General features: G+C 43.3%; 1 protein-coding gene across 4 annotated transcripts in view; it reads left to right on the top strand.

The window, feature by feature from the left end:
- The first annotated feature begins 644 nt into the window (after positions 1-644).
- FERMT2 (FERM domain containing kindlin 2) overlaps positions 645-25439 on the top strand; it is a 166659-nt gene continuing 141864 nt past the window's right edge. For all 4 annotated transcript variants that reach the window (XM_067463120.1, XM_067463119.1, XM_067463118.1 and 1 more), the window contains exons 1-2: positions 645-714; positions 8344-8512. In XM_067463120.1, the coding sequence (XP_067319221.1) occupies positions 8356-8512 (157 nt within the window). In that variant the 5' untranslated portion in view covers positions 645-714; positions 8344-8355. The remainder of the gene's footprint in view (positions 715-8343; positions 8513-25439) is intronic.

The raw sequence follows: 25439 nt of genomic DNA, 5'->3' as shown, positions 1-25439 counted from the left end.
CTATCTATCTACCCATCCATCCATCTATCTATCCATCTATCTACCTATCCATCCATCCATCTATCTATCGATTGATCCATCTATCCATCCATCTATCTATCTATCCATCCATCTACCTATCCATCTATCTATCTATCTACCTACCTATCCATCCATCCATCCATCCATCCATCTATCTATCTATCCATCTACCTATCTATCTATCTATCTATCTATCTATCTATCCATTCATCTATCTATCCATCCATCCATCCACCCACCCACCCACCCACCTACCTACCTACCTATCCATCTATTCATGCATCTATCTATCTACCTACCTACCTACCTACCTACCTACCTATCTATCTATCTATCTATCTATCTATCTATCTATCTATCTATCCATCCATCCATCTACCTATCCATCTATCTTAAGAGCAGAGACTGGGCAAGCTTGTGTTCCCCTCAGGGAAGTTTTCCCGCCCTTTCTTCCTTCCTTCCTTTCTTTCCTCCTCCTCCTCCCCCTCCCCTCTGAGGAAAGGCGCGGAGACCCGGATGTTCCCTCCCTCCCTCCCTTTCAGGCGGAGAGGAGGGAAAGGGGGAGGAGAAGAAGGAGGAGGAGAAGGGGAGGGAAAGAAGGAAAGAAAGAAAGGGAGGGAGGGAGGAGGGTCCCGCCTTCTTCTTCTCCTGCTTCTCCTTCCATTCAGCGCTTGGAGGGAGAAGCGAGAAGAGGTAATACAGCGGGAGAGGGAGATAGATTTGTGTGTTTGTGTGTCTGAGGGGAATGAGGCCTAGTGTGGAGTTGAAGGCCTTCCAGGCCTGGCCCAACTTGGGCCTTCCCTCCAGGGGGTTTGGACTCCAACTCCCACAATTCCTAACAGCCGATAGGCTGTTAGGAATTGTGGGAGTTGGAGTCCAAACCCCCTGGAGGGAAGGCCCAAGTTGGGCCAGGCCTGCTATGGACTCAATGAGAGGAATACACTCCTCCTTTTGCTCCTCCTTTGACTTTCTCTCCTTCTTCCAATTCATTTTGGGACCCTCTCCTTTTGCTTTCACTCTCTATTTGCTTTCCCTTTCCTTTCTCTCCTTCCAATTCATTTTAGGACCCTCTAAGATGGGAAACCTATTTGGGGTCTTCCCCCCCTTTTATGATATGGACAATATGGAAGCCTCCCCCACCCCTTTAATGAGTGGGATATGTTTGTTATTGACCTTGCTAGGTTGGGAATTGTATGTGAAGAATATAGGTTTTTTTTCTCCTCCATTGTTTTCCCCACTTTTATTTTAATTTCCTTCCTTCTAAACTGTGGAATATTGTTTCTGAGGGGATTCATTTCTGGACCCTCTCCTCACAACCTCTTGCCATACATGTAGGCGAAATGTCAGGAGAGAATGCTTCTAGAACGTGGCCAAACTAATTTCCCTTTACTTTTTCTCCTTCTAAACTGTGGGATGTTATTTGTGGGGGATTTATTTTAGGACCCTCTCCATTGCTTTCACTCTTCTTCCTCTGCTGGGAAAACTTAATTTCCTCACAACCTCTTGCCATAGATATAGGCGAAACGTCAGGAGAGAATGCTTCTAGGGCATGGCCATATATAGCCCAAAAAACCTACAACAACCCAAACTAATTCCCCTTTACTTTCTCGCCTTCTAAACTTTGTAATATTATTTGTGGGGGATTTAACATCTTGCCATAGATGTAGGCGAAACGTCAGGAGAGAATGCTTCTAGAACGTGGCCATACAACCCAAAAAACCTACAACAACCCAAGCTAATTTCCCTGTACTTTCTCTCCTTCCAATTCATTTTAGGGCCCTCTACTTTGAAAATGTAATGTCCTCACAACCTCTTGCCATAGATATAGGCGAAATGTCAGGAGAGAATGCTTCTAGAATGTGGCCATATAGCCCAAAAAACCTACAACAACCCAAACTAATTTCCCTTCACTTTCTCTCCTTCTAAACTGTGGAATATTATTTGTGGGGGATTTATTTTAGGAACCTCTCCTTTGCTTTCACTCTTCCTCTGCTGGGAAAACTTAATTTCCTCACAACCTCTTGCCATAAGATGCAGGCGAAACGTCAGGAGAGAATGCTTCTAGAATGTGGCCATATAGCCCAAAAAACCTACAACAACCCAAACTAATTTCCCTTTATTTTCTCTCCTTCTAAACTGTGGAGTATTATTTGTGGGAGGATTCATTTCAGGACCCTCTCCTCACAACCACTTGCCATAGATGTAGGCAAAACGTCAGAAGAGAATGCTTCTAGGAGGTGGCCATATAGCCCCAAAAACTTACAACAACCCAAACTAATTTCCCTTTACTTTCTCTCCTTCCAGTTCATTTTAGGACCCTCTACTTTGACTTTCACTCTTGCCATAGATGTAGGCGAAACGTCAGGAGAGAATGCTTCTAGGACGTGTCCATATAGCCCAAAAAACCTACAACAACCCAAACTAATTTACCTTTATTTTCTTTCTTTCTAAACGGTGGAATATTGTTTCTGAGGGGATTCATTTCAGGACCCTCTCCTCACAAGCTCTTGCCATAGATGTAGGCGAAACGTCAGAAGAGAATGCCATAGACATGGCCATAGAGCCCAAAAAATCCACAACAACCCAAACTAATTTCCCTTTACTTTCTCTCCCTCCAATTCATTTTAGGACCCTCTCTTTTTGCTTTCACTCTAAGATGGGAAACCTATTTGGGGTTTTCTCCCCTTTTAAGATATGGAATGTATGAAGACAATATGGAAGCCCCTGCCCCTTTCTTAAGTTTATTATTATCATCATTATCAATTATTGTAATGGTGAATATAGAAAATGCATTGGTTAGGCAGATATTATTCTATTATTATTATTATTATTATTATTATTATTATTATTCTGTTGTTATTATTATTATTGATGGAAGATCTTAAAAATGACTTGGATAGGCAGCTAATATTATTATTACTACTAATAGTCATGGAGGACCTAGAAAATGCTTCAGAGACACGGGTATTATTATTATTAGCAGATACTTTTGCTATTGACTATTTTAGGCTGGGAACTCTATGTGATGAATATGGGGGTTTCCCCTCTACTTTCCCCACTTCCCTTTTATTTTCTCTCCTTCTAAGCTGTGGGATATTGTTTGTGGGGGAATTCCTTTTAGGGCCCTCTCTTTTGCTTTCACTCTTTCTCAGCTGGTAAACCTATTTGGGGTCTCCACCATTTTAGCCTATGGAATGAAATGACCCCCCCCCCCCCCATTTACTTTGCACCCTTCCAGGCTGTGATGTGTATGTGAGGATTGGAGTCTCTCTTTCTTCAGCCATAGAATGCATGAGGGGAGTATCCCTTTCTAAGCGGTGGGATGCATGTGCAAACATTAGGGAATTGTGTGGGGGGAATATCGACGACGAATTGGATCACGACTTTAGTTATGAGATGCATTGTGTTGTTTACTGTTGTGTCAATATTGTATATTATGCTCTTATGATTTTAAATTGTATATCATTGATTGATTTTTATCCTTGTTGTAAACTGCGTTGAGTCGCCTGTTGGGCTGAGAAACTGCGGTATACAAGTAAAGTAAAGTAAATAAATAAATATGGGAATGAACTATCCCCCTCCCTCATTTTAGGCCAGGGTGCCCCCCCCCCTTACTTTCACTTTACTATCTCTCCTAAGTTGTGGAATATTATATATATAGCTTCATCTTGGGACTCCCCCCCCCCCCTTGCTTTCACTCTTTGTAATCTGAGAAAGCTTTTTGGGGTCCCGTTCCCCCCTTTAAGGTGCCCCCAGTGGCGCAGTGGGTTAAAGCACTGAGCTGCTGAGCTTCTTGACCGAAAGGTCGCAGGTTCGATTCCGGAGAGCGGCGTGAGCGTCCACTGTCAGCACTAGCTTCTGCCAACCTAGCAGTTCGAAAACATGCAAATGTGAGTAGGTACTGCTCCGGCGGGAAGGTAACGACGCTCCATGCAGTCATGCCGGCCACATGACCTTGGAGGTGTCTATGGACAACGCTGGCTCTTCGGCTTAGAAATGGAGATGAGCACCACACCCCAGAGTCAGACATGACTGGACTTAATGTCAGGGGACAACCTTTACCTTTAACCTCCCCCCTTTAAGCTATGTCCCCCTTTACTTCAGGATGTATGAAGGGAATATGGGTGCAGTGTGCGCAGTGTGTTTATGCTTTCTGAGCTGTGAACCGTTTGTGGGGATGGGGCTCCATACTTGCCCCCCCCCCTATAGTTAGTGGAATATATTGGGGGATATGGAAGATTTTAATTAGGCCTGGGCCAACTTGGGCCTTTTCTCCAGGTGTTTTGGACTTTAACTTCTACAATTCCTAACTGCTGGTAGGCTGTTAGGAATTGTGGGAGTTGAAGTCCAAAACACCTGGAGGGCCCAAGTTGGCCCATGTCTGCTTTTAACAGCTGATATTAATTATGATTATTGGAAAGCTATATAAATGCATGTCTGTTGAAGAACAGACATTACAATAATACTTTGATTGTTTACAAATTCCATTTTATGTCAGGTGTTGTCCTTGCACAGCAATGTGCCGCTCACGTTGTCAAACCGCGCTCGCTTAAAGTTTCTCTTGCAGTTTTATCAGCACGAGTCTTATCATAATAATCGTGATACTATTGATGCTTGAATACATGTTTTGGAAAATAAATGCAGCTTTACCTTCAGAATTATTATAAGCTGTTAAGGGTGTGCAGACATGTATATGCAGACATGCACATTTGTAGGAGCTTCTTTTTTCCACCTTGGCCTCTCTTTTCAGTTTTAGTTCACCTATTTCTACATTCGTTCCACCAGAAATTGAGGATTCAGTTTGTTTGCCCTGTTTAGTTTTCAGCAGCCCTAGTTTTCTGTTTGCTGCTCTTGTCGGAAGGCCACCCCTTTCATCATTATCTTGGAGAAGAACGTGTGTGTTACCCTTCTTTCTCTTTCCCTTTCTTTCTTTCGACTTGTGCTTCACATCTCTAACTGTTGAGTAGTATTATCCATGTTCCTTTTGGAAATGTTTCATGTTTGTATTTTGCTTTGTATTGTGGTTGTTATTGCATGTATTGATGTTTTGTGGGCTCGCCTCATGTAAGCCGCACCGAGTCCCTTGGGAGATGGTAGCAGGGTATAAATAAAGTGTTATTATTATTATTATTATTATTATTATTATTATTGTAGATCCTTAACTCCTGCACAGTTAGCTTAGGCATTTAAAATAACAGGGGAACTCTTAAGACAAAGAAAGGGGCCAAATATTGTACCCTAAAGGCACCAGATCCTGTCTGATCTTGGAAGCTACATAGAGTCAGCTTTTGGCTATATTTGGAATTTTTTTCTGTGTCAGGAGGGACTTGAGAAACTGCAAGTTGCTTCTGTTGTGAGAGAATTGGCAATCTGCAAGGACGTTACCCGGATGTGTTACCATCCTGTGAGAGGCTTCTCTCATGTCCCTGCATGGGAATCATAGAATCAAAGAGTTGGAAGAGACCTCATGGGCTCCTTGCCAAGAAGCAGTAATATTGCCTTCAAAGCACCCCTGACAGATGGCCATCCAGCCTCTGTTTAAAAGCTTCCAAAGAAGGAGCCTCCACCACACTCCGGGGCAGAGAGTTCCACTGCTGAACGGCTCTCACAGGAAGTTCTTCCTCCTGTTCAGATGGAATCTCCTTTCTTGCAGTTTGAAGCCACTGTTCCTTGTCCTAATCTCCATGGAAGCAGTAAACAAGCTAGAGCTGACAGATTGGAGCTCACCCTGCTCCCTGGATTTGAACTGCTGACCTTTTAGTCAGCAGTCCTGCCGGCACGAGGGTTTAACCCATTGCTCCATCAAGGGAGACTGCCTATGAATCCCAGGCATTGTAGACTTTATTTCAGGCGAAGGACCTGGTAAAAGGCCCTCTCAATACTCCTTGCCTAAGAAAAACCTACGGATGTGAGAGCTGGACCTTAGGGAAGGCTGAGCAAAGGAAGATAGATGCTTTTGAGCTGTGGTGTTGGAGGAAAGTTCTGAGAGTGCCTTGGACTGCGAGGAGATCCAACCAGTCCATTTCTCAGGAAATAAAGCCCGACTGCTCACTGGAGGGAAGGAGACTGGAGACAAAGTTGAAGTCCTTTGGCCACATCATGAGGAGACAGCAAAGCCTAGAGAAGATGATGCTGGGGAAAGTGGAAGGCAAAAGGAAGAGGGGCCGACCAAGGGCAAGATGGATGGATGGCATCCTTGAAGTGACTGGACTGACCTTGAAGGAGCTGGGGGTGGTGACGGCCGACAGGGAGCTTTGGCGTGGGCTGGTCCATGAGGTCACGAAGAGTCGGAGACGACTAAACGAATGAACAACAACAACAAGAAAAACCTATGGAATTCACAGAGTTACCATAAGTTGGCAGACAACTTGAAGACACATACACAATATCTATAGCTTTAAATAGTAACGGGTTACATCACTACCGAATATTCCTAGCCTTAGAAAACCGTATGAGATTCATGGCCCTGCCATTATTTGACAGATGACTGAAACACAGCCACACAATAGGAGGTGTGTCATGTCTCTCTTGAGTGTCCAGATGAAAAGTGATAGCATGGAAAGTGAATGTGTCCGTTTGTGAGAAAGAGAGAAATGTATTCTCGTGCTGTAAGAACACGTGAAGTGGAAGCACCAGCCGTAGCTTCTTTGCAAAATATCTTAGGCCGAGCTGGGGCGAGATTCATGGGCCTGCCATAAATTGACAGATGACTGAAACACAGTCACACAATAGGAGCTTGCATGCTGGTTGCAAGCTATTAACCCTATTACAGGGAAAACCAGCTGATCCCCAACCCATCTAAAACACAGACATGTGCCTTTCATCTCAAGAACAGAGAAGCATCCCGAGCTCTGAAGATCACTTGGGAAGGAATCCCACTGGAGCATTGCAGCGCACCCAAATACCTGGGAGTCACTCTGGACCGTGCTGACCTACAATAAGCACTGCCTGAACATCAAGAAAAAGTGGGTGCTAGAAACAATATCATACGAAAGCTGACTGGCACAACCTGGGGATCACAACCAGACATCTGCCCTTGCGCTGTGCTACTCCGCTGCTGAGTATGCATGCCCAGTGTGGAACACATCTCACCACGCTAAAACAGTGGATGTGGCTCTTAATGAGACATGCCGCATTATCACGGGGTGTCTGTGCCCTACACTACTGGAGAAATTACACTGCTTAGCCGGTATCGCACCACCTGACATCCGCCGGGAAGTGGCAGCCAATAGTGAAAGGACCAAGGCAGAGACATCTACAGCTCATCCCCTGTTTGGGTATCAGCCAGCACGTCAACGACTTAAATCCAGACAAAAGATCTACAGAGACACTCGCTGGAACACCTCAGCAAGTGAGAATCCAAAAGTGGCAGGCTCAAACCCAGAACCTCAACCCATGGCTGACACCAAATGAGAGACTCCCCCCTGGGCACACAGAGGACAGGGCGACTTGGAAGGCGCTGAACAGACTGCGCTCTGGCACCACGAGATGCAGAGCCAATCTTCAGAAATGGGGTTACAAAGTGGAATCCTCGACATGTGAGTGCGGAGAGGAGCAAACCACTGACCACCTGCTGCAATGCAACCTGAGCCCTGCCACATGCACAATGGAGGACCTTCTTGCGGCAACATCAGAATCACTCCAAGTGGCCAGATACTGGTCAAAGGACATTTAATCAACTACCAAACTCACACATTTTGTATTTTCTCTGTTTGCTTTGTTCTCTTAGAAATGTAATATAATTGACTGGCTGCCCTGACACGAAATAAATAAAAATAAACACAATAGAAGGTGTGTTATGTCTCCCTTGAGTGTCCAGATGAAAAGTGATAGCATGGAAGGTGTATGTGTCCGTTTGTGAGAGAGAAACGTATTCTGGTGCTGTCAGAACACGTGAAGTGGGAGCACCAGCCGTAGCCTCTTTGCAAAATATCTTAGGCCGAGCTGGGGCTAAATAAGGTTTCAGCTTGCATTCCCTTCAGGCCTGCGTAGTACTTGTTGTTCTTGGGCAGCTGGAAATTTGCAGTCCGGCGCTGCCCTCCCCCATTAACGGCCTCACAAAGTTCTTTGTAAACTGAGCTGAGTTGGGAGCTCTCGGCCTTACTGTGTCTTCTTTGCAAGTTGATTTTAGCAAGCTTGTTTGCCCTCCCTGGATTTTGCTTCTTCCTGCCGCCTGCTCCTTTTTCCTGCCCCCCCCCAAGCCAAACCACTGTGATTTTCTTCACTCCCTCAGTTGGGAAGCAAGGGGAAGGGCTTGCGCACTGTGAGCGTGTAGCTTCTGCTTAGCGGATGAATGCCATTTCCTCTGCTCCTTGCTTGCAGGAAGGAGCAACGATGGCTCTGGACGGTATTCGGATGCCAGATGGCTGCTACGCGGACGGGACGTGGGAGCTCAACGTCCATGTCACAGACATGAACAGGGATGTAACTCTGAGGGTCACCGGGGAAGTCCACATCGGTGGTGTCATGCTGAAATTGGTGGAAAAACTTGGTAAGTTGCAACCGTGAGGGGAAGGTGTGGCCCTTGTTGTTGCTTTGGTGCTTCTCTTGACTGCTGGAAGGCCAAGGGGAGGTGTGGGTGGGAGTAAATTGCATATTTGCCCTGTGCATGGGAATGGTTTCAGGAACTCAAAGCTATTTTTAAATGTTCCTTTTTGTTAGGGAACAGCAGTCCTCATCAGGCAGCCCGCTAACCCCACCAGGCCTGCTGAATTTCCTGGGCTTTCTCCTTTAGCAGCTTGACATCATTCCCCCTGTGACTTTCTCTGCTTTGTGGGATGACTGATCATGTCTCTTTAAAATACTGTATTTGAACTCAGATTTGTTTAGTTTCCATAGGGATGGCCAATAATAGGGAGTCATCTGAAACAGTGATGCAGCAAACCAGAGAGGGGTTGATTTTTTGATCGTTCATATTGAGACAGAAATGATATTTGTCTTTCCATTTGGTGTGTCTATTTTCACTAATTGTTACCAGAGCTTCTTTCTCATTTATATAAAACACTAGCGGTCCCCTGCCACGCGTTGCTGTGGCCCAGTCTGGTGATATAGAAAATAAAGTAATTAGAAAGTGCTGGTTTCTAATATATGTAATGTCTTGATGCTTGTGGGTAAACAATATTTCTTGATGTTTCTTTGACAGTGTTGACGTAGAGATTGTCTAGTTTGCCCACTCTGGAACATGCAACATATAATTGTCCATCTTTAGGAGTCCCTTTCAAATCTATAATACTTTGTGTGTGTGAATTATATATATCTATCTATATCTATGGCTGGATGTCTCTCTGTCAGGAGGGCTTTGATTATGTTTTCTTGCCCTGGTGAAGGGAGTTGGACTGGATGACCTTAAGTATTTCCTGTTGGTCAAGGTCTATTTCCCCCCAAACTCCATCTGTGTTCATATTTGGGCATATGGAATATTTGTGCCAAGTTTGGTCCAGATCCATCATTGTTTGAGTCCACAGTGCTCTCTGGATGTAGGTGAACTAAAACTCCCAAACTCAAGTCAATGCTCACCAAACCCTTCTAGTATTTTCTGTTGGTCAGGAGGGTCCTATTTGCCAAGTTTGGTTCAATTCCATCGTTGGTGGAGTTCAGGATGCTCTTTGATTATAGGTGAACTATAAATCCCAGCAACTACAACTCTCTAATGACAAAATCATAATTTTTTGAGTGATGGTCACTCTTTATGTTGTGAGACGTTTTGTTGCCAAATTTGGTGTGATTTCGTTCATTGGTTCTTTTGTTTTTAAGGTACTCATTATGCACAGAGCATTTATATATATATAGATGAACAGCTGGATTCATAAACTAATGATTTCATCACATAAATTCTTAAATCTAAGTGCTCCCCTCTTAACTTAACTTAGGCTAGTGTTTCTCAACCTGGGGGTTGGGACCCCTGGAGGGGTCATGAGGGGGTGTCAGAGGGGTCACCAAAGACCATCAGAAAACAGTATTTTCTGTTGGTCATGGGGGTTCTGTGTGGGAAATTGGGCCCAATTCAATCATTGGTAGGGTTCAGAATGCTCTTTGATGGTAGGTGAACTATAAATCCCAGCAACAACAACTCCCAAATGTCAAGTTCTGTTTCCCCCAAACTCCACCAGTGTTCTCATTTGGGTATACTGAGAATCTGTGCCATGTTTGGTCCAGATCTATCATTGTTTGAGTCCACAGTGCTCTCTGGATGTAGGTGAACTACAATTCCAAAACTCAAGGTCAATGCCACCAAACACTTCCAGTATTTCCTGTTGGTCATGGGAGTTCTGTGTGGCAAGTTTGGTTCAATTCCATCGTTGATGGAGTTCAGAATGCTCTTTGATTGTAGGTGAACTATAAATCCCAGCAACTACAACTCCCACGGGATAAAATCAACCCCCAACCCCACCAGTATTCAAATTTGGACTTATTGGGTATTTGTGCCAAATTTGGTCCAGTAAATGAACGTACATCCTTCATACCAGGTATTTACATTACGATTCACAACAGCAGCAAAATGACAGTAATTTTATGTTTGGGGGGTCACCAAAACATGAGGAAGTGTATTAAGGGGTCATGGCATTAGGAAGGTTGAGAACCACTGACTTAGGCGATCCCTCGTCATCCAAGTAGGATTGTCCCCTAAGGTCGGTGTACTGGCGGTCGGTCTGTAGGTGACTGTGGAGCCCTATTCTTGATCTGCATGTTCTCCCGCAGAGAGAGCATTGGTTTCTAGGTGGAAGGCAGTCCCGGTCGGGGTTGGCTTGACATGCCTTCCTCTTGGCACATTTCTCTGTTTCGCCCTCCATTTGTGCCTCTTCAAATTCTACAGCACTGCGGGTCACAGCTGACCTCCAGCTGGAGCGCTCAAGGGCCAGAGCTTCCCAGTTCTCAGTGTCTATGCCACAGTTTTTAAGGTTGGCTTTGAGCCCATCTTTAAATCTCTTTTCCTGCCCACCAACATTACGTTTTCCATTCTTGAGTTCGGAGTAGAGCAACTGCTTTGGGAGACGGTGGTCGGGCATCCAGACAACATGACCGGTACAGCATAGTTGATGGCGGAGGACCATCACTTTAATGCTGGTGGTCTTTGCTTCATCCAGGACGCTGACATTTGCCCGCTTGGCTTCCCAAGAGATTTGCAGGGTGTTTCGGAGGCAACGCTGATGGAATCGTTCTAGGAGTTGCATGTGATGTCTGTAGACAGTCCACGTTTCGCAAACGTAGAGCAGGGTTGGGAGGACAATAGCTTTATAAACAAGAACCTTGGTATCCCTACGGATGTCTCGGTCCTCAAACACTCTCTGCTTCATTCGGAAAAATGCTGCACCCGCAGAGTTCAGGCGGTGTTGTATTTCAGTGTCAATGTTGACTTTTGTGGAGAGGTGGCTGCCAAGGGAGCGGAAATGGCTCCCCCTTTATTCTGCCTTGGTCAGACTACACCTGGAATAGTGTCCAGTTCTGGGCACCGCAATTGAAGGGAGATGTTGACTGTAAGCTGGAATTTGTCCAGAGAAAGAGGGTGACTCAAATGATCAAGGGTCTGGAGAACAAGCCTTATGAGGAGCGGCTTCAAGAGCTGGGCATGTTTAGCCCGCAGAAGAGAAGGGTGAAAGGAGACAGGATGAGGGCCAGGGATCAAGAGGTGAGGGGAAGTCATAGGGAGGAAAGGAGCAGGCTTAGGAAAGGAGCTGCCCTGGAGACTAGGACACGGAACAATGGCTTCAAACTACAGGAAAAGAGATTCCACCTAAATGAGGAAGACCTTCCTAACTGTGTGAGTGAGTTGTTCAGCAGTGGAACTCTCTGCCCTGGAGTGTGGTGGAGGCTCCTTCTTTGGAGGCTTTTAAGCAGAGGCTGGATGGCCATCTGTCAGGGTGTTTTGAATGCGATTTTTCTTCTTCTTGGCAGAATGCAGTTGGACTGTATGGCCCACGATGTCTCTTCCAACTCTGTGATTCTATAAGTTTTTATTTAGAATTAGCTGTACCTGCCACGCGTTGCTGTGGCCAACCTTCCCTCCTTCTTCTCCTCCTTCTTTCTTTCTCTTCTTCCTTCTTTCCCTTTTTTCTCTCTCCTTCCTTCCTTCTCTTCCTCTTCCCTTCTCCCTCTTTTCTTTCCCTTCCTCTTTCTTTCCTTTCTTCCTTCTCTATGTATTTTTGGACTGCAACTCCCAGTAGTCCTCCTGATCAATTTATCTACTTATCTATATCTAATCTATCTGTCTGGAGGATTGCTGGGAGTTGCAGTCCAGAAATAGGAAATTGGAAATATGCAGGGATTGGGATGCTTTCAAAAAGATCCAAGGAGAAGAAAGCTTCCATATTGGAAGCAGTGCATTTGGATCCTTCTCCTCTCCTCAAGGGCCTGGTCTAGGGGATGCTGCGAGCTGTAGTCCAAAAGAGAGTGTGGATATGCTATTGTGTATTTTGTTTGCCAGGGGGAGTCGTTTTTGTGTATGCGCTGTAGCATCTTTTTGCTTTTTTGGCTTTTAAAATCCCTTCCACTGTGTTTTGTATGAATGATGGTTACTTGTTGGCCTGGGAGGTGTCCAAATTTGGTGTCAATTCATCCAGTAGTTTTTGACTTATGTTAATCTCACAAACAAACATTTCCTTTTTATGTATATAGATCACAGCAGAATATAGGTTCAAAACTGCCTAGGTAGTTTAATGGAAGTTGCTTGTTGAAATGCTAGAGCACAAAACGGTTAATGGAGAAGTCTAGTTTTCTTTTTGTTATCATTTTTTCTTGTAGAAGAATTTCTTTGCAGGGCAGGGTTGAATGTGGAGCCCAAAGTATAATAGTCCAGTGAAAGTTCGTACTCAGATACCGACTGACCGTATAAACTTGTCCTTATACCTTGGATAATGTACTCTACATGGACAAGTTTCACATATAAAGCTCCTTTTTTTATCCTTTTGTGACAAATCAAATGAAATTGAAGCCAGCATGTAGGGGTGCTCATCTTATGATTTATGAATTGTTTAGTTATCTTTTTGTAGCCATGTCAGGTGCTTTAGTTGTCTTGTCCCGTGCATGCAGAGTTCATATCTAATGGTAGCATTATATATATATATTTGTAAATGTGAATGTTTCCCCCTGACATTAAGTCTAGTTGTGTGCCACTCTGGGGGTTGATGCTCATCTCAAGAAGAGCTGGCATTGTCCATAGATGCCTCCAAGGTCATGTGGCTGGCATGATTGCATGGAGCGCCATAATCTTCCTGCTCAAGTGGTACATACTGATCTATTTATTTATTTATTTATTTATTTATTAACTTTATTTGTACCCCGCTACCATCTCCCCAAGGGACTCGGTGCGGCTTACATGTGGCCGGGCCCAAACACAACAACAAAAGCAATAAAACATTAATACAAGCAATTAAAAAACATAGACAATAAAATACACAACATTGTCAAAAAAGCAACACATAATTAAAACAGAGGGAAGGCCAAATGTAGAGTTAAAATTGGAAATAATGCTGAGCCATAAATGAAAGGTGATACTAGTGTTTGTGGAGGGCATACAAGCAGACTCAGGGAAATGTAAAGTGCTTTGGAGGACAAAGTGCTATGGGATTCATTATTCCGGGAAGGCACACTGGAAGAGCCACGTCTTCAAGCTCCTCCTGAAGACTGCCAGGGTTGGGGCCTGTCTGATGTCTTTAGGGAGTGAGTTCCAGAGTTGAGGGGCCACCACCGAAAAGGCCCTCTCCCTCGTCCCCACCAAACGCGCCTGCAATGCTGGTGGGATCAAGAGCAGGGCCTCTCCGGAAGATCGAAGGGATCGTGTGGGTTCGTATACAGAGATGCGATCACGTAGGTAGGCGGATCCCAAACCATTCAGGGCTTTATAGGTTGGCAGAAGCTGGGCCTAATAGTGGTAGCTTGCCCTGCTCCCCAAATGTGAACCTCCAGACTTTCGGTCAGCAAGTTCAACAGCTCAGCAGTTTAACTCAGTTTTTTTGTAGCTGCAAAATAAATAAATAAATAAAAATCAGAAAATCTTTCATATTTTTAAAGTTTGAAACACATTTTCCAAAAATATAGAATAATTTGCCCTATGGATGATTGTTCCTTTGTGTTTTGGCTCATGAAATGTTCTGTTTGCACAAACTTTGACAAAGTGCCAAATGGAAGATCTGTGCCTGGTCTTGCAACGAATATTAAGACAATTTTGCAAGAATGTCTTGTTGTTGTGTCTAGCTAAGTTTTAATTAAACCAGCCGTTCTGTATTTCATAACTTCTGGCATTTTGAAAGGGCCCCACACTCTTGGTGCTGGCTGCCTCTCTCATTTAGACAAGTCTTTTTGAGAACAATGCTGCTGTGACTTGTATCGCAGTCCCAAAAGTGATTACACCTGCAGGAATACTTCCTTCCAGTTCAGCAGTCTTTCTGCTTGAGCTCTCCTGTAAATCTTGGTGACCAATTGTTGCGGAAGTTATTAACTTCTTACTGTGTATTTCAAGGGCTGTCACCTGTATGTTATCCACTGTAAGTCACAGAGGGTGTTGATATTCTAGCTATCTTAGACCCATATTAATAAATGCAGAATACAGAAGGGATATCGCAAGACACCCCTTAAGTCAGTGGGTCTCAACCTGTGGGTCCCCAGGTGTTTTGGCCTACAACTCCCAGAAATCCCAACCAGTTTACCAGCTGTTAGGATTTCTGTGAGTTGAAGGCCAAAACATCTGGGGACCCACAGGTTGAGAATCCCAGGTTTAACTGAAGGTGGGAAACGTGGCCTTATAGATATTGATGGACTGCATCTCTCCTCATCCCTGACATCGGTGTTATGACTAGAGGCGATGGGGGTTGTAGTTCAGTAACATCTAGAGAGCTATACAATTCCCACTTCTATCTTACCGGGATTGTGGCGCAGCTGCATTCAGATCACTCTGACCAAAAGGTCATGAGTTCGAAGCCAGCCCGGGTTGGAGTGGGTTTCCAACCAATTGTGTAGCCTGTTGTCGACCTTTGCAACCCGAAAGACAGTTGCATCTGTCAAGTAGGAAAATTAGGTACCACCTTAAAGTGTGGGGAGGCTAAATTAACTAATTTATGAGGCCGTAAAAAAGACTCCAGCAAAGCACTCCAGCAAAAAAGCATGCGGGGAATGCGGAAGTACTTAATCAGTGTCGCAGATGGCCAATGAAAGCGACAGCTCCCCTGGCGGCCAGAAAAAGTTAAATAGCCTCTGTGTATGTCTGTATATGTTGTATGTTAAAATTGGCATTGAATGTTTGCCATATATGTGTACACTGTAATCCACCCTGAGTCCCCTGCGGGGTGAGAAGGGCGGAATATAAATGCTATAAATAAATAAATAAATAAATAAATAAATACTCGACCCTAATGATGATGATGATGATGATGATGATAATAATAATAATAATAATTATTATTATTATTATTATATACTGTATATACTGTATATAAGCCGACCCTAATATAAGTTGAGGCACCTAATTTTACCACAAAAACTGGAAATACATATTGACTCGTATAAGCCGAGGGTGGGAAATGGAGCAGCTATTGTTAAATTTCAAAATAAAAATGGATACCGATAAAATTACATTAATTGAGGCATCCGTAGGTTAAATATTTTTGAATATTTACATAAAATTATAATTTAAGAAAGGACTGTTCAACTCTGATTAAACCACTCTAACCTTCTTCATTGTAAATGTGTTTACGTCTCCTTCCAATAATCATAGAGTAAAATAATAAATGTCATAAAAATAATAGTAGACTAAAATAATGGAAATGTAATAATAACAGTAATAGTAGAGTAAAATTATAAATGTAATAATAACAATAATAGAGTAAATAATAAATGTGATAATACAATGTTTTAACTAGGAGACGCTAATGATTTGTGTTTTTATTGATCTTGTTATGGTTTTATATTATATCTTAATGTTTTTAAATGTATTTTATGGTGTTGTGGGCATTGAATTGTTGCCTCTGTAAACCGCCTTGAGTCACCGGCGGGCTGAGAAGGACGGTATACAAATAGAGTAAATAAATAATACAGTAAAATGGGTTGTTGTAGGTTTTTTCGGGCTCCTTAGGAGAGAATGCCTCTAGAACATGGCCATATAGCCCGAAAAAACCTACAACAACCCAGTGATTCTGGCCATGAAAGCCTTCGATAATACAATAGAGTAAAATTATAAATGTAATAATACTGATAAAGAGTAAAATAATAAATATAATAATAGAGTAAAATTAAATGTAATAATAAGAGTAAAATAATGTAATATAATAGTAAAATAGAGTTTTTTGGGGGTTTTTTTGTCGTGTCAGGAGCGACTTGAGAAACTGCAAGTCGCTTCTGGTGTGAGAGAATTGGCCGTCTGCAAGGACGTTGCCCAGGGGACGCCCAGATGATTTGATGTTTTTATCATCCTTGTGGAAGGCTTCTTTCATGTCCCCGCATGAGGAGCTGGAGCTGATAGAGGGAGCTCATCTGCCTCTCCCCGGATTTGAACCTGCGACCTGTCGGTCTTCAGTCCTGCCAGCACAGGGGTTTAACCCACTGCGCCACTGGGGGCTCGTAAAATAGAGTAAAATTATGTAAATGTAAATATAATAATAAATAGAGTAAAATAATAATTATAATAATAATAATAACAGAGTAAAATAATAACATTGACTTGACTATAAGCTGAGGGGAGCTTTTTCAACCTACAAAAGGGCTGAAAAACTCTGCTTATACTCAAGTATATGCAATAATTAGACATGATACCTGCTTGGAGTATATTGTGCTATAATGGAAGTCTCATATTCCTCCTGAATACAAAGTGTTTTGCATAGGAGCAGCGCTGCTTGATATGTAATGCATAGTGATCTTGCACCAATATTTTCTTCATTTTGAGAAGCATGCTGCACTACAATTCTAAAGTTGCTGTGTGAGCGAAACATGCTGATGTTTATACAGTTGATAATCTCGTTTTTCCTTCCTTAATAGATTTGAGGTTGGCTGGTACACTAGCTCACACAAAAAATCCATACCAACTCCCCAGCCTACCTCTGGAGCTATATAAATGCTTCATTTGTTGGCTGGCTGTACATGTAGGTCAGGGTTGGGACATTTGGAAAAAGAAAAATCCTTCCTGTACAGAGATTTTGTACTGATGTAATAAGGAAGGGATAGCAGATATAAATAAATACTTGCTTCAAGAGGAAGCTTGTGTTTCCATGCTGGACTCTCGGCCTTGACGTGGCTTTCAGACTGTTGAGAATCAGCTTCAATAATATATTTTGTGCTCAGGTTATGAAAAGAATGGCTTGAGATGATTGCAGGCCTCAGCACTTCACGTTTTTAGATGCTGAACAAGTTTAAGGGCAGAAATGCCACTGTCTCCTCCATAATGAATAAGTCAGTAAGAAACATTACTTTAAGTGGTACTGATGCAGATTGTTTTCGTATATAATTTACTCAAGTATAGGATAGAATATGCTAGAGAAAGCCAGTTGATAATACTTTCTGTGGGGCTGAGTTTAATTGCCTTTCACAGGATAAAAGTTTACTTAAAGTTCAAATGTATATCTTGGAAGCCATTATAACTGTCTTATAAACTCATTTTAGAATTGGTTTGATAAATTAGAATATGTTTGATAATTTGTTTGACAGATTAGAGAGATGATGGGCCAAAACTAACAAAATGAAGTTCAACAGTGACAAATGCAAGATACTCCACTTTGGCAGGAAAAACAAAATGCAAAGAGACAGAATGGGGGACAATGCCTGGCTCGAGAGCAGTACGTGTGAAAAAGATCTTGGAGTCCTCGTGGACAACAAGTTAAACATGAGCCAACAATGTGATGTGGCGGCAAAAAAAGCCAATGGGATTTTGGCCTGCATCAATAGGAGCATAGTGTCTAGGTCCAGGGAAGTAATGCTACCCCTCTATTCTGCTCTGGTTAGACCACACCTGGAATATTGTGTCCAATTCTGGGCACCACAATTTAAGAGAGATATTGACAAGCTGGAATGTGTCCAGAGGCGGGCGACTCAAATAATCAAGGGTCTGGAGAACAAGCCCTATGAGGAGCGGCTTAAGGAGCTGGGCATGTTTAGCCTGAAGAAGAGAAGGCTGAGAGGGGATATGATAGCCATGTATAAATATGTGAGAGGAAGCCACAGGGAGGAGGGAGCAAGCTTGTTTACTGCTTCCTTGGAGACTAGGACGCAATGGAACAATGGCTTCAAACTACAAGAGAAGAGATTCCATCTGAACATGAGGAAGAACTTCCTGTGAGAGCCGTTCAGCAGTGGAACTCTCTGCCCCGGAGTGTGGTGGTGGCTCCTTCTTTGGAAGCTTTTAAACAGAGGCTGGATGGCCATCTGTCAGGGGTGATTTGAATGCAATTTTCCTGCTTCTTGGCAGGGGGTTGGACTGGATGGCCCATGAGGTCTCTTCCAACTCTTTGATTCTATGATTCTATGAAACCAGAAAAATAGGTTATACAAAAGTACATCTTCATTGGATAGAAGGAAAACATTTCTACTTACTGGTACTTTTCTACCAAACTGGGCAACGGGTCATATCCTTGAGCTCTGTTTTGCACAGCTGGGCAACCCCCACAACCTGACCACTCATCACTTTAGTTTGCTATCACCCAGGAATTCAAAAAAACCTGTGGATTGTGACTGTGCCTCAAATAACACAAGAACAAGCACACGCCTGAGACTACAGGCTTTGTAGCAGTGCTGCAGCAAAGTTTTCCTCCCTCTAGGCTTTCTCCATGTAGGGAAAAGTAACAGTAGAGCAAAACGGCATGCAAACCTTGTGTCTGTACAGTCATTCTTGCTGATGATGCTTAGATCTTGGCATTTTTTGCTTGCCTCATTTTCTCTTCTTGGCAAAAAAGAGGTGCAGATGAAGCTCACTGCTGTTGCTCTTGTTTGGAGATAATACTAGACATTCCTTCACTTTCTGCTGACATTCATTGCTCAGCATTGGGTTGGGAGGAAAGAAATCACCAATGTTTGATTAGAAATAACAGGGGATTCCACCCACTCCATACTCTTTTTCTAAATACAGGGTAAACCAAAAGTCACAAAAAGGTCTGAAGTTTTAATAATTTATTTAAAGTTATCAGATTTAATTTTTTTACAAGCAACGTAAATTTCCCCATATATATATATACATATACTGTATATCAGGGGTCCTCAAACTTTTCAAACAGAAGGCCAGGTCACAGTCCCTCAAACTGTTGGAGGGCCGGATTATAATTTGAAAAAACCCAAAAAAATATGAATGAATTCTTATGCACATACGTATCTTATTTGTAGTGCAAATAACACTTCAATACAATAATTAAAATAAAGAACAATTTTAACAAATATAAACTTATTAGTATTTCAATGGGAAGTATGGACCTAGTTTTGGCTGATGGGATAGGATTGTTGTTGTGTGCTTTCAAGTCATTTCAGACTTAGGTTGACCCTGAGCGAGGGCCGGGTAAATGACCTTTGAGGGCCGCATCCGGCCTCCGGACCTAAGTTTGAAGTTGTAGGCCAAAACACATGGGGACCCATAGGTTGAGAACCACTGCTATAGAAGGAGGACCTACAGCAGTGGTTCTCAACCTTTGGATCCCCAGATGTTTTGGCATTCAACTTCCAGAAATCCTAACAGATGGTAAACTGGCTGGGATTTCTGGGAGTTGTAGGCCAAGACACCTGGGCAACCACTGAGAACCACTGACGTACAGAAAGGTATTTTGAGGCATCTTTGGGTGTTTTGCAGGTCAAATTAAGCACATGTGGGCCAGATGTTCCTGTCTTTTGCCTTAATATACTAGTGCAATTACCTATGTTTAATAGCCCTTACAATTTTGTCATTTAATGTCCCAATCTGTGATTTCTTGCTAGCAGCAGTGCCCTTAACTATATCACTGGTGGCACATTCTGTGTAAATATTGCAGAATTTTCTAGGAATGGAGGTTGCTCCAGGTTTTCTTAAATTTGCCTTTGTGTCAGAGAGTAAATGTTGAAGTTAACTATAGGGTCTATCAAAAAAAGCAAACCTTTATACAGTCTAGTTAATATTTGCTATATATGTGTTAAAGAAAGGGGAAATGCTGTGTCTTCTTTGACAGCACAACTTGTGTCTTGCAAATAATAATAATATAATAATGCTTCATTTGGGGATTGTGGCGCAGCTGGCTGAGAGTCAGCTGCATTAAGATCACTCTGACCAAAAGGTCATGAGTTTGAAGCCAGCCTGGGTTGGAGTGGGCTTCCAACCGATTTTGTAGCCTGCTGTCGACCTTTGCAACCCGAAAGACAGTTGCATCTGTCAAGTAGGAAAATTAGGTACCACCTCGTGTGGGGAGGCTAAATTAACTAATTTATGAGGCCATAAAAAAGACTCCAGCAAAAGCATTCCAGCGAGGAAGCATGCGGGGAATGCAGAAGTACTTCATCAGTGTCGCAGATGGACGATGAAAGCGACAGCTCCCCTGGCAGCCAGAAAAAGTTAAATAGCCTCTGCGTATGTCTGTGTATGTTGTATGTCAAATTGGCATTGAATGTTTGCCATATTTGTGTACATTGTAATCCGCCCTGAGTCCCCTGCGGGGTGAGAAGGGCGGAATATAAATACTGTAAGTAAGTAAGTAAATAAATAAATAAATTTGTATTCCGCCTTATCGCCCTGAGGGACTCAGGGTGGATTCCAGCATATATAGACACAAAGGCAAGCATTCAGTGCCAAGAAACAATGATACACAGATAAAGGTAAAGGCTTCCCCTTTCATCTCCAGCTCTGGGGGTGGTTCTCATTTCTATTTCTAAGCCGAAGAGCTGGTGTTGTTCGTAGGCACCTCCTAGGTCATGTGGCTGACATGACTGCACTTACGTTCCCACCGAGGCAGTACCTATTGACCTACTTACATTTGCATGTTTTTGAACTGCTAGGCTGGCAGAGTCCTGCAGATTCGAATTGCCAACCTTCTGGTTAGCAAGTTCAGCAGCTTGGCAGTTTAACCTGTTGTGCCACCGCAGCCCAAATTGGAGTAAGCCACTGACCCTGAGCTGTTTTGGTGGTGGGCTGCTAAACGGCATCCCTCCTGTTGTAATGTAACAAGAGTCAGGAAGAGGATTGTGAATTACTTCAAACCTCATTCGTTAGGAATATTGTGGAGAGCAGAGGTCACTCACTCTGGACATTGCCCTCGTATTGTAGAAGCTCTGAGAGCACAGTGATCTACACTCAGCAGTCACCCCCTTAGATCACAGGTTTATGTTATGGATCACAGTTTGTTTCTTTTGCCCCAGAGAGTAATGGTAAAAATCTACCCAGGGATATTCCTTTTTTGTCCTCTTAAACTGTTTTGGTTCATTTGGTTCTTTTTCAGCAATACATACCTATTGCATTAGATCATGTTTGGGTTGAAATCTTCTCCACAGTCCAGACTAAAACAGTGAACTTTATAACAGGTCACTGAATGTAGGCCAGATTATGAAACTGTATATGTGTTTTGGTTTTAATTCAATTTCTTAACAGAAAAAACACAACATTGCTTCTACATAATAACAACAACAACTGGGGACTCAGAGCAGATTACAGTATAAACAGATCCCGGCAAATATTAAATGGGTTGTTGTAGGTTTTTTCGGGCTATATGGCCATATTCTAGAGGCATTCTCTCCTGACGTTTCGCCTGCATCTATGGCTAGCATCCTCAGAGGTAGTGAGGTCTGTTGGAACTAGGAAAATGGGTTTATATATCTGTGAAATGACCAGGGTGGGACAAAGGACTCTTGCCTGCTGGAGCTAGGTGTGAATGTATTGTCGAAGGCTTTCATGGCTGGAATCACTAGGTTCTTGTGGGTTTTTTCGGGCTATAGAGCCATGTTCTAGAGGCATTTCTCCTGACGTTTCGCCTGGAAACGTCAGGAGAAATGCCTCTAGAACATGGCTCTATAGGCGAAACGTCAGGAGAAATGCCTCTAGAACATGGCTCTATAGCCCGAAAAAACCCACAAGAACCTAGGTGTGAATGTTTCAACTGATCCCCTTGATTAGCATTTGATTGCCTGGCAGTGCCTGGAGCAATCTTTTGTTGAGAGGTGATTAGATGTCCTTGTTTGTTTCCTCTCTGTTGTTGTGCTGTTCTAATTTTAGAGTTTTTTAATACTGTTAGCCAGATTTTGTTCATTTTCATGGTTTCCTCCTATTAAATGCCTTATTACAAAAACAGGATTGATGTAACTAACAATACAATTTCTCTCAGGAACATTAATCTCTAGACATAAATCTAAAATATGAACATATATATTTTTAAAAGAGGCTTTCCTCCCTCCCTTTTGTCTGCTTCTCTATAGTTAAACATTTGTGTTTTTTGAAAATTACATTAAACTTCATCCAACTGACCTTTGAAAACAAACATTTGTGAATGTAAATTCTCTGAAAAGCCGTAGCCTCAGAGTTGTGCTTTTGCTCATCCTGTTTACCAGATTTTTCTGAAAAGCTTTGCAATGCTAATATGTGTTTGGAGTAGAAGTCCTCTGTGTGCATCTTCTCATTTAGTTCTCTAAACAACCCAGTATTACGGATTTATTCAGTTTACTAGAAGCATGCATCTATTTTTTGGAAGCTTAGGTTGTAATGCAGCAAAGGAAAACATGTGGTAATTCAGATGTTGAATTGCAAAAACAACCCAGCTTCCCATCTTCCATCATCATCAGTGAATAGTGCTAAACTTGCAGTCCAACATTATCTGGAGGGCTGTATGAGTAGCTCTATTTGAAATGAAAGTAAAATTGGATACTTATCATAGCCTGCTTGTTGCTTATAAGAATATGGAGTTGCAAGTATCAGCACATTTCTAAGTGCTTTTTGTAAACACAGAATCATTTATTTATTTATTTATTTATTTGTTGCATTTGTTGACCGCCGTTCTTAGCCCTAGGGCGACTCACGGCAGTGTACAACATATAAAAGGCAATTTACAAAAGGCAGTAACAAAAAACAACATATCCACAATACAACAGTTATATAGTTACACTAAATAATCCGCTCCGTCTCATAGTAGAATCGTAACCAATCTCATAATCCATATTCCGTTCCAGTCGTCTTTACCAAATTATTGTAGCACTTAATTAAATGCCTTCTCAAATAGCCATGTCTTTAGGCTTTTACGGAAAGACATAAGGGAGGGCGCCTGTCTGATGTCTACAGGGAGAGTGTTCCACAGCCGGGGGGCCACCACCGAGAAGGCCCTCTCTCTCGTCCCCGCCAGGCGTGCCTGTGAGGAGGGCGGGATCGAGAGAAGGGCCTCCCCAGATGATCTCAAGGCCCTCGTGGGCTCATAGGCCAAGATGCGGTCCGAAAGGTATTTTGGGCCGGAACCGTTTAGGGCTTTGTAGGCCAACACCAGCACCTTAAATTGGGCCCGGTAGCAGATCGGCAGCCAGTGGAGCTGGAATAACAAGGGCGTTGTGTGCTCCCTGCGTCCCGCTCCAGTTAGTAACATGGCTGCCGCGCGCTGGACTAGCTGAAGCTTCTGGGCCGTCTTCAAGGGCAGCCCCACATAGAGAGCGTTGCAGTAGTCAAGGCGGGATGTGACCAGAGCGTGTACCACCATGGCTAAGTCAGACTTCCCGAGGTACGGGCGCAGCTGATGCACGAGCCTAAGCTGTGCAAATGCTCCCCTGGTCACCGCTGAAACCTGGGGATCCAGGCTCAATGATGAATCCAGGATCACACCCAAGCTGCGAACCTGCGCCTTCAAGGGGAGTGCGACCCCATCCAGCACAGGCTGTAACCCTATACCCAGTTCGGCCTTGCGACTGACCAGGAGTACCTCTGTCTTGTCTGGATTTAATTTCAGTTTGTTCGCCCTCATCCAGACCATTACAGCGGCCAGGCACCAGTTCAGGACCTCGACAGCCTCCTTAGTAGCAGGTGGGAAGGAGTGACAGAGTTGGACATCATCTGCGTACAGATGACACCGCACCGTTTAGACTGAACTTTTAAAGAGTCATCAAATGCGCCAACACATAATTCCCAGCAACTTGGGTAGGTTTTTCAAGTTTAGACTCAATAATAGACAGATTAATGGTTCCAGAGACATCAGAGCCTCTAGACACAATTCTCTTTCCATTATGCAGTGTCATCTGTGGAATAAAAGTGAGTAAAAGTGTGGCTGCAAATAGGTAAAGCATCTCAGTATATGGCTGGCTAAGCTGTCAGACAGTCAGTGTACTGGCTGCCTGTTCAGTATCTGATGATTATAGGGAGCAAAATCACATTGTAGCACTATTTGTGTGTCTGATCTGTTACCCTGTGTGATTTGCTTCCAGTGTCTTGGGCAGAATCCTAGCAAGTTTGTTTCCAGTGTAACCAATTGTGATATTATTGTATTTGCTGTTATCTTCACATTGTTTCCAACTTGGTAACCCACAGGAAACTGTATTGTAGGGTTTCTTGGGGATGGGAATGTGTGACGTGCCCAGGTTTACCCAGTAGTCTCAACGGGTTGTAGCTCAACACTCAAACTACACCATGCTGGCTTTCAACTGATTTTATCCTTGTTTAATGTAGTACCAATGTAGTTGTATGCCTTCATAGAATCAAATCAAAGAATAAAAGAGTTGGAAGAGACCTGATGGGCCATCCAGTCCAACCCCATTCTGCCAAGAAGCAGGAATATTGCATTCAAATCACCCCTGACAGATGGCCATCCAGCCTCTGTTTAAAAGCTTCCAAAGAAGGAGAATCCACCGCACTCCGGGGCAGAGAGTTCCACTGCTGAACGGTCAGGAAGTTCGTCCTCTTGTTCAGATGGAATCTCCTTTCTTGTAATTTGAAGCCATTGTTCCGTGTCCTAGTCTCCAGGGAAGCAGAAAACAAGCTTGCTCCCTCCTCCCTGTGATTTCCTCTCACATATTTATACGTGGCTATCATATCTCCTCTCAGCCTTCTCTTCTTCAGGCTAAACATGCCCAGCTCCTTAAGCCACTCCTCATAGGGCTTGTTCTCCAGACCCTTGATCATTTTATTTGCCCTCCTCTGGACACATTCCAGCTTGTCAATATTGAATTGTGGTGCCCAGAATTGGACACAATATTCCAGGTGTGGTCTAGCCAAAGCAGAATAGAGGGGTAGCATTAGTTCCCTAGATCTAGACACTAGGCTCCTATTGATGCAGGCCAAAATCCCATTGGCTTTTTTTGCCGCCACATCACATTCCTGGCTCATGTTTAACTTGTTGTCCACGAGGACTCCCAAGATTTTTTTCACCTGTACTGCTCTCGAGCCAGGCGTCCCCCATTCTGTATCTTTGCATTTTGCTTTTCCTGCCCAAGTGGAGTATCTTGCATTTGTCCCTGTTGAACTTCATTTTGTTAGCTTTGGCCCATCTCTCTAATCTGTCAAGATCGTTTTGAATCCTGCCCCTGTCCTCTGG

The sequence above is a fragment of the Anolis sagrei genome, chromosome 1 (genome assembly GCF_037176765.1).
Source record: "Anolis sagrei isolate rAnoSag1 chromosome 1, rAnoSag1.mat, whole genome shotgun sequence".
Taxonomy (NCBI): Eukaryota; Metazoa; Chordata; class Lepidosauria; order Squamata; family Dactyloidae; genus Anolis; species Anolis sagrei.
Note: the sequence above shows the minus strand (reverse complement) of the source record. Positions and strands in the feature narration are given on the sequence as shown.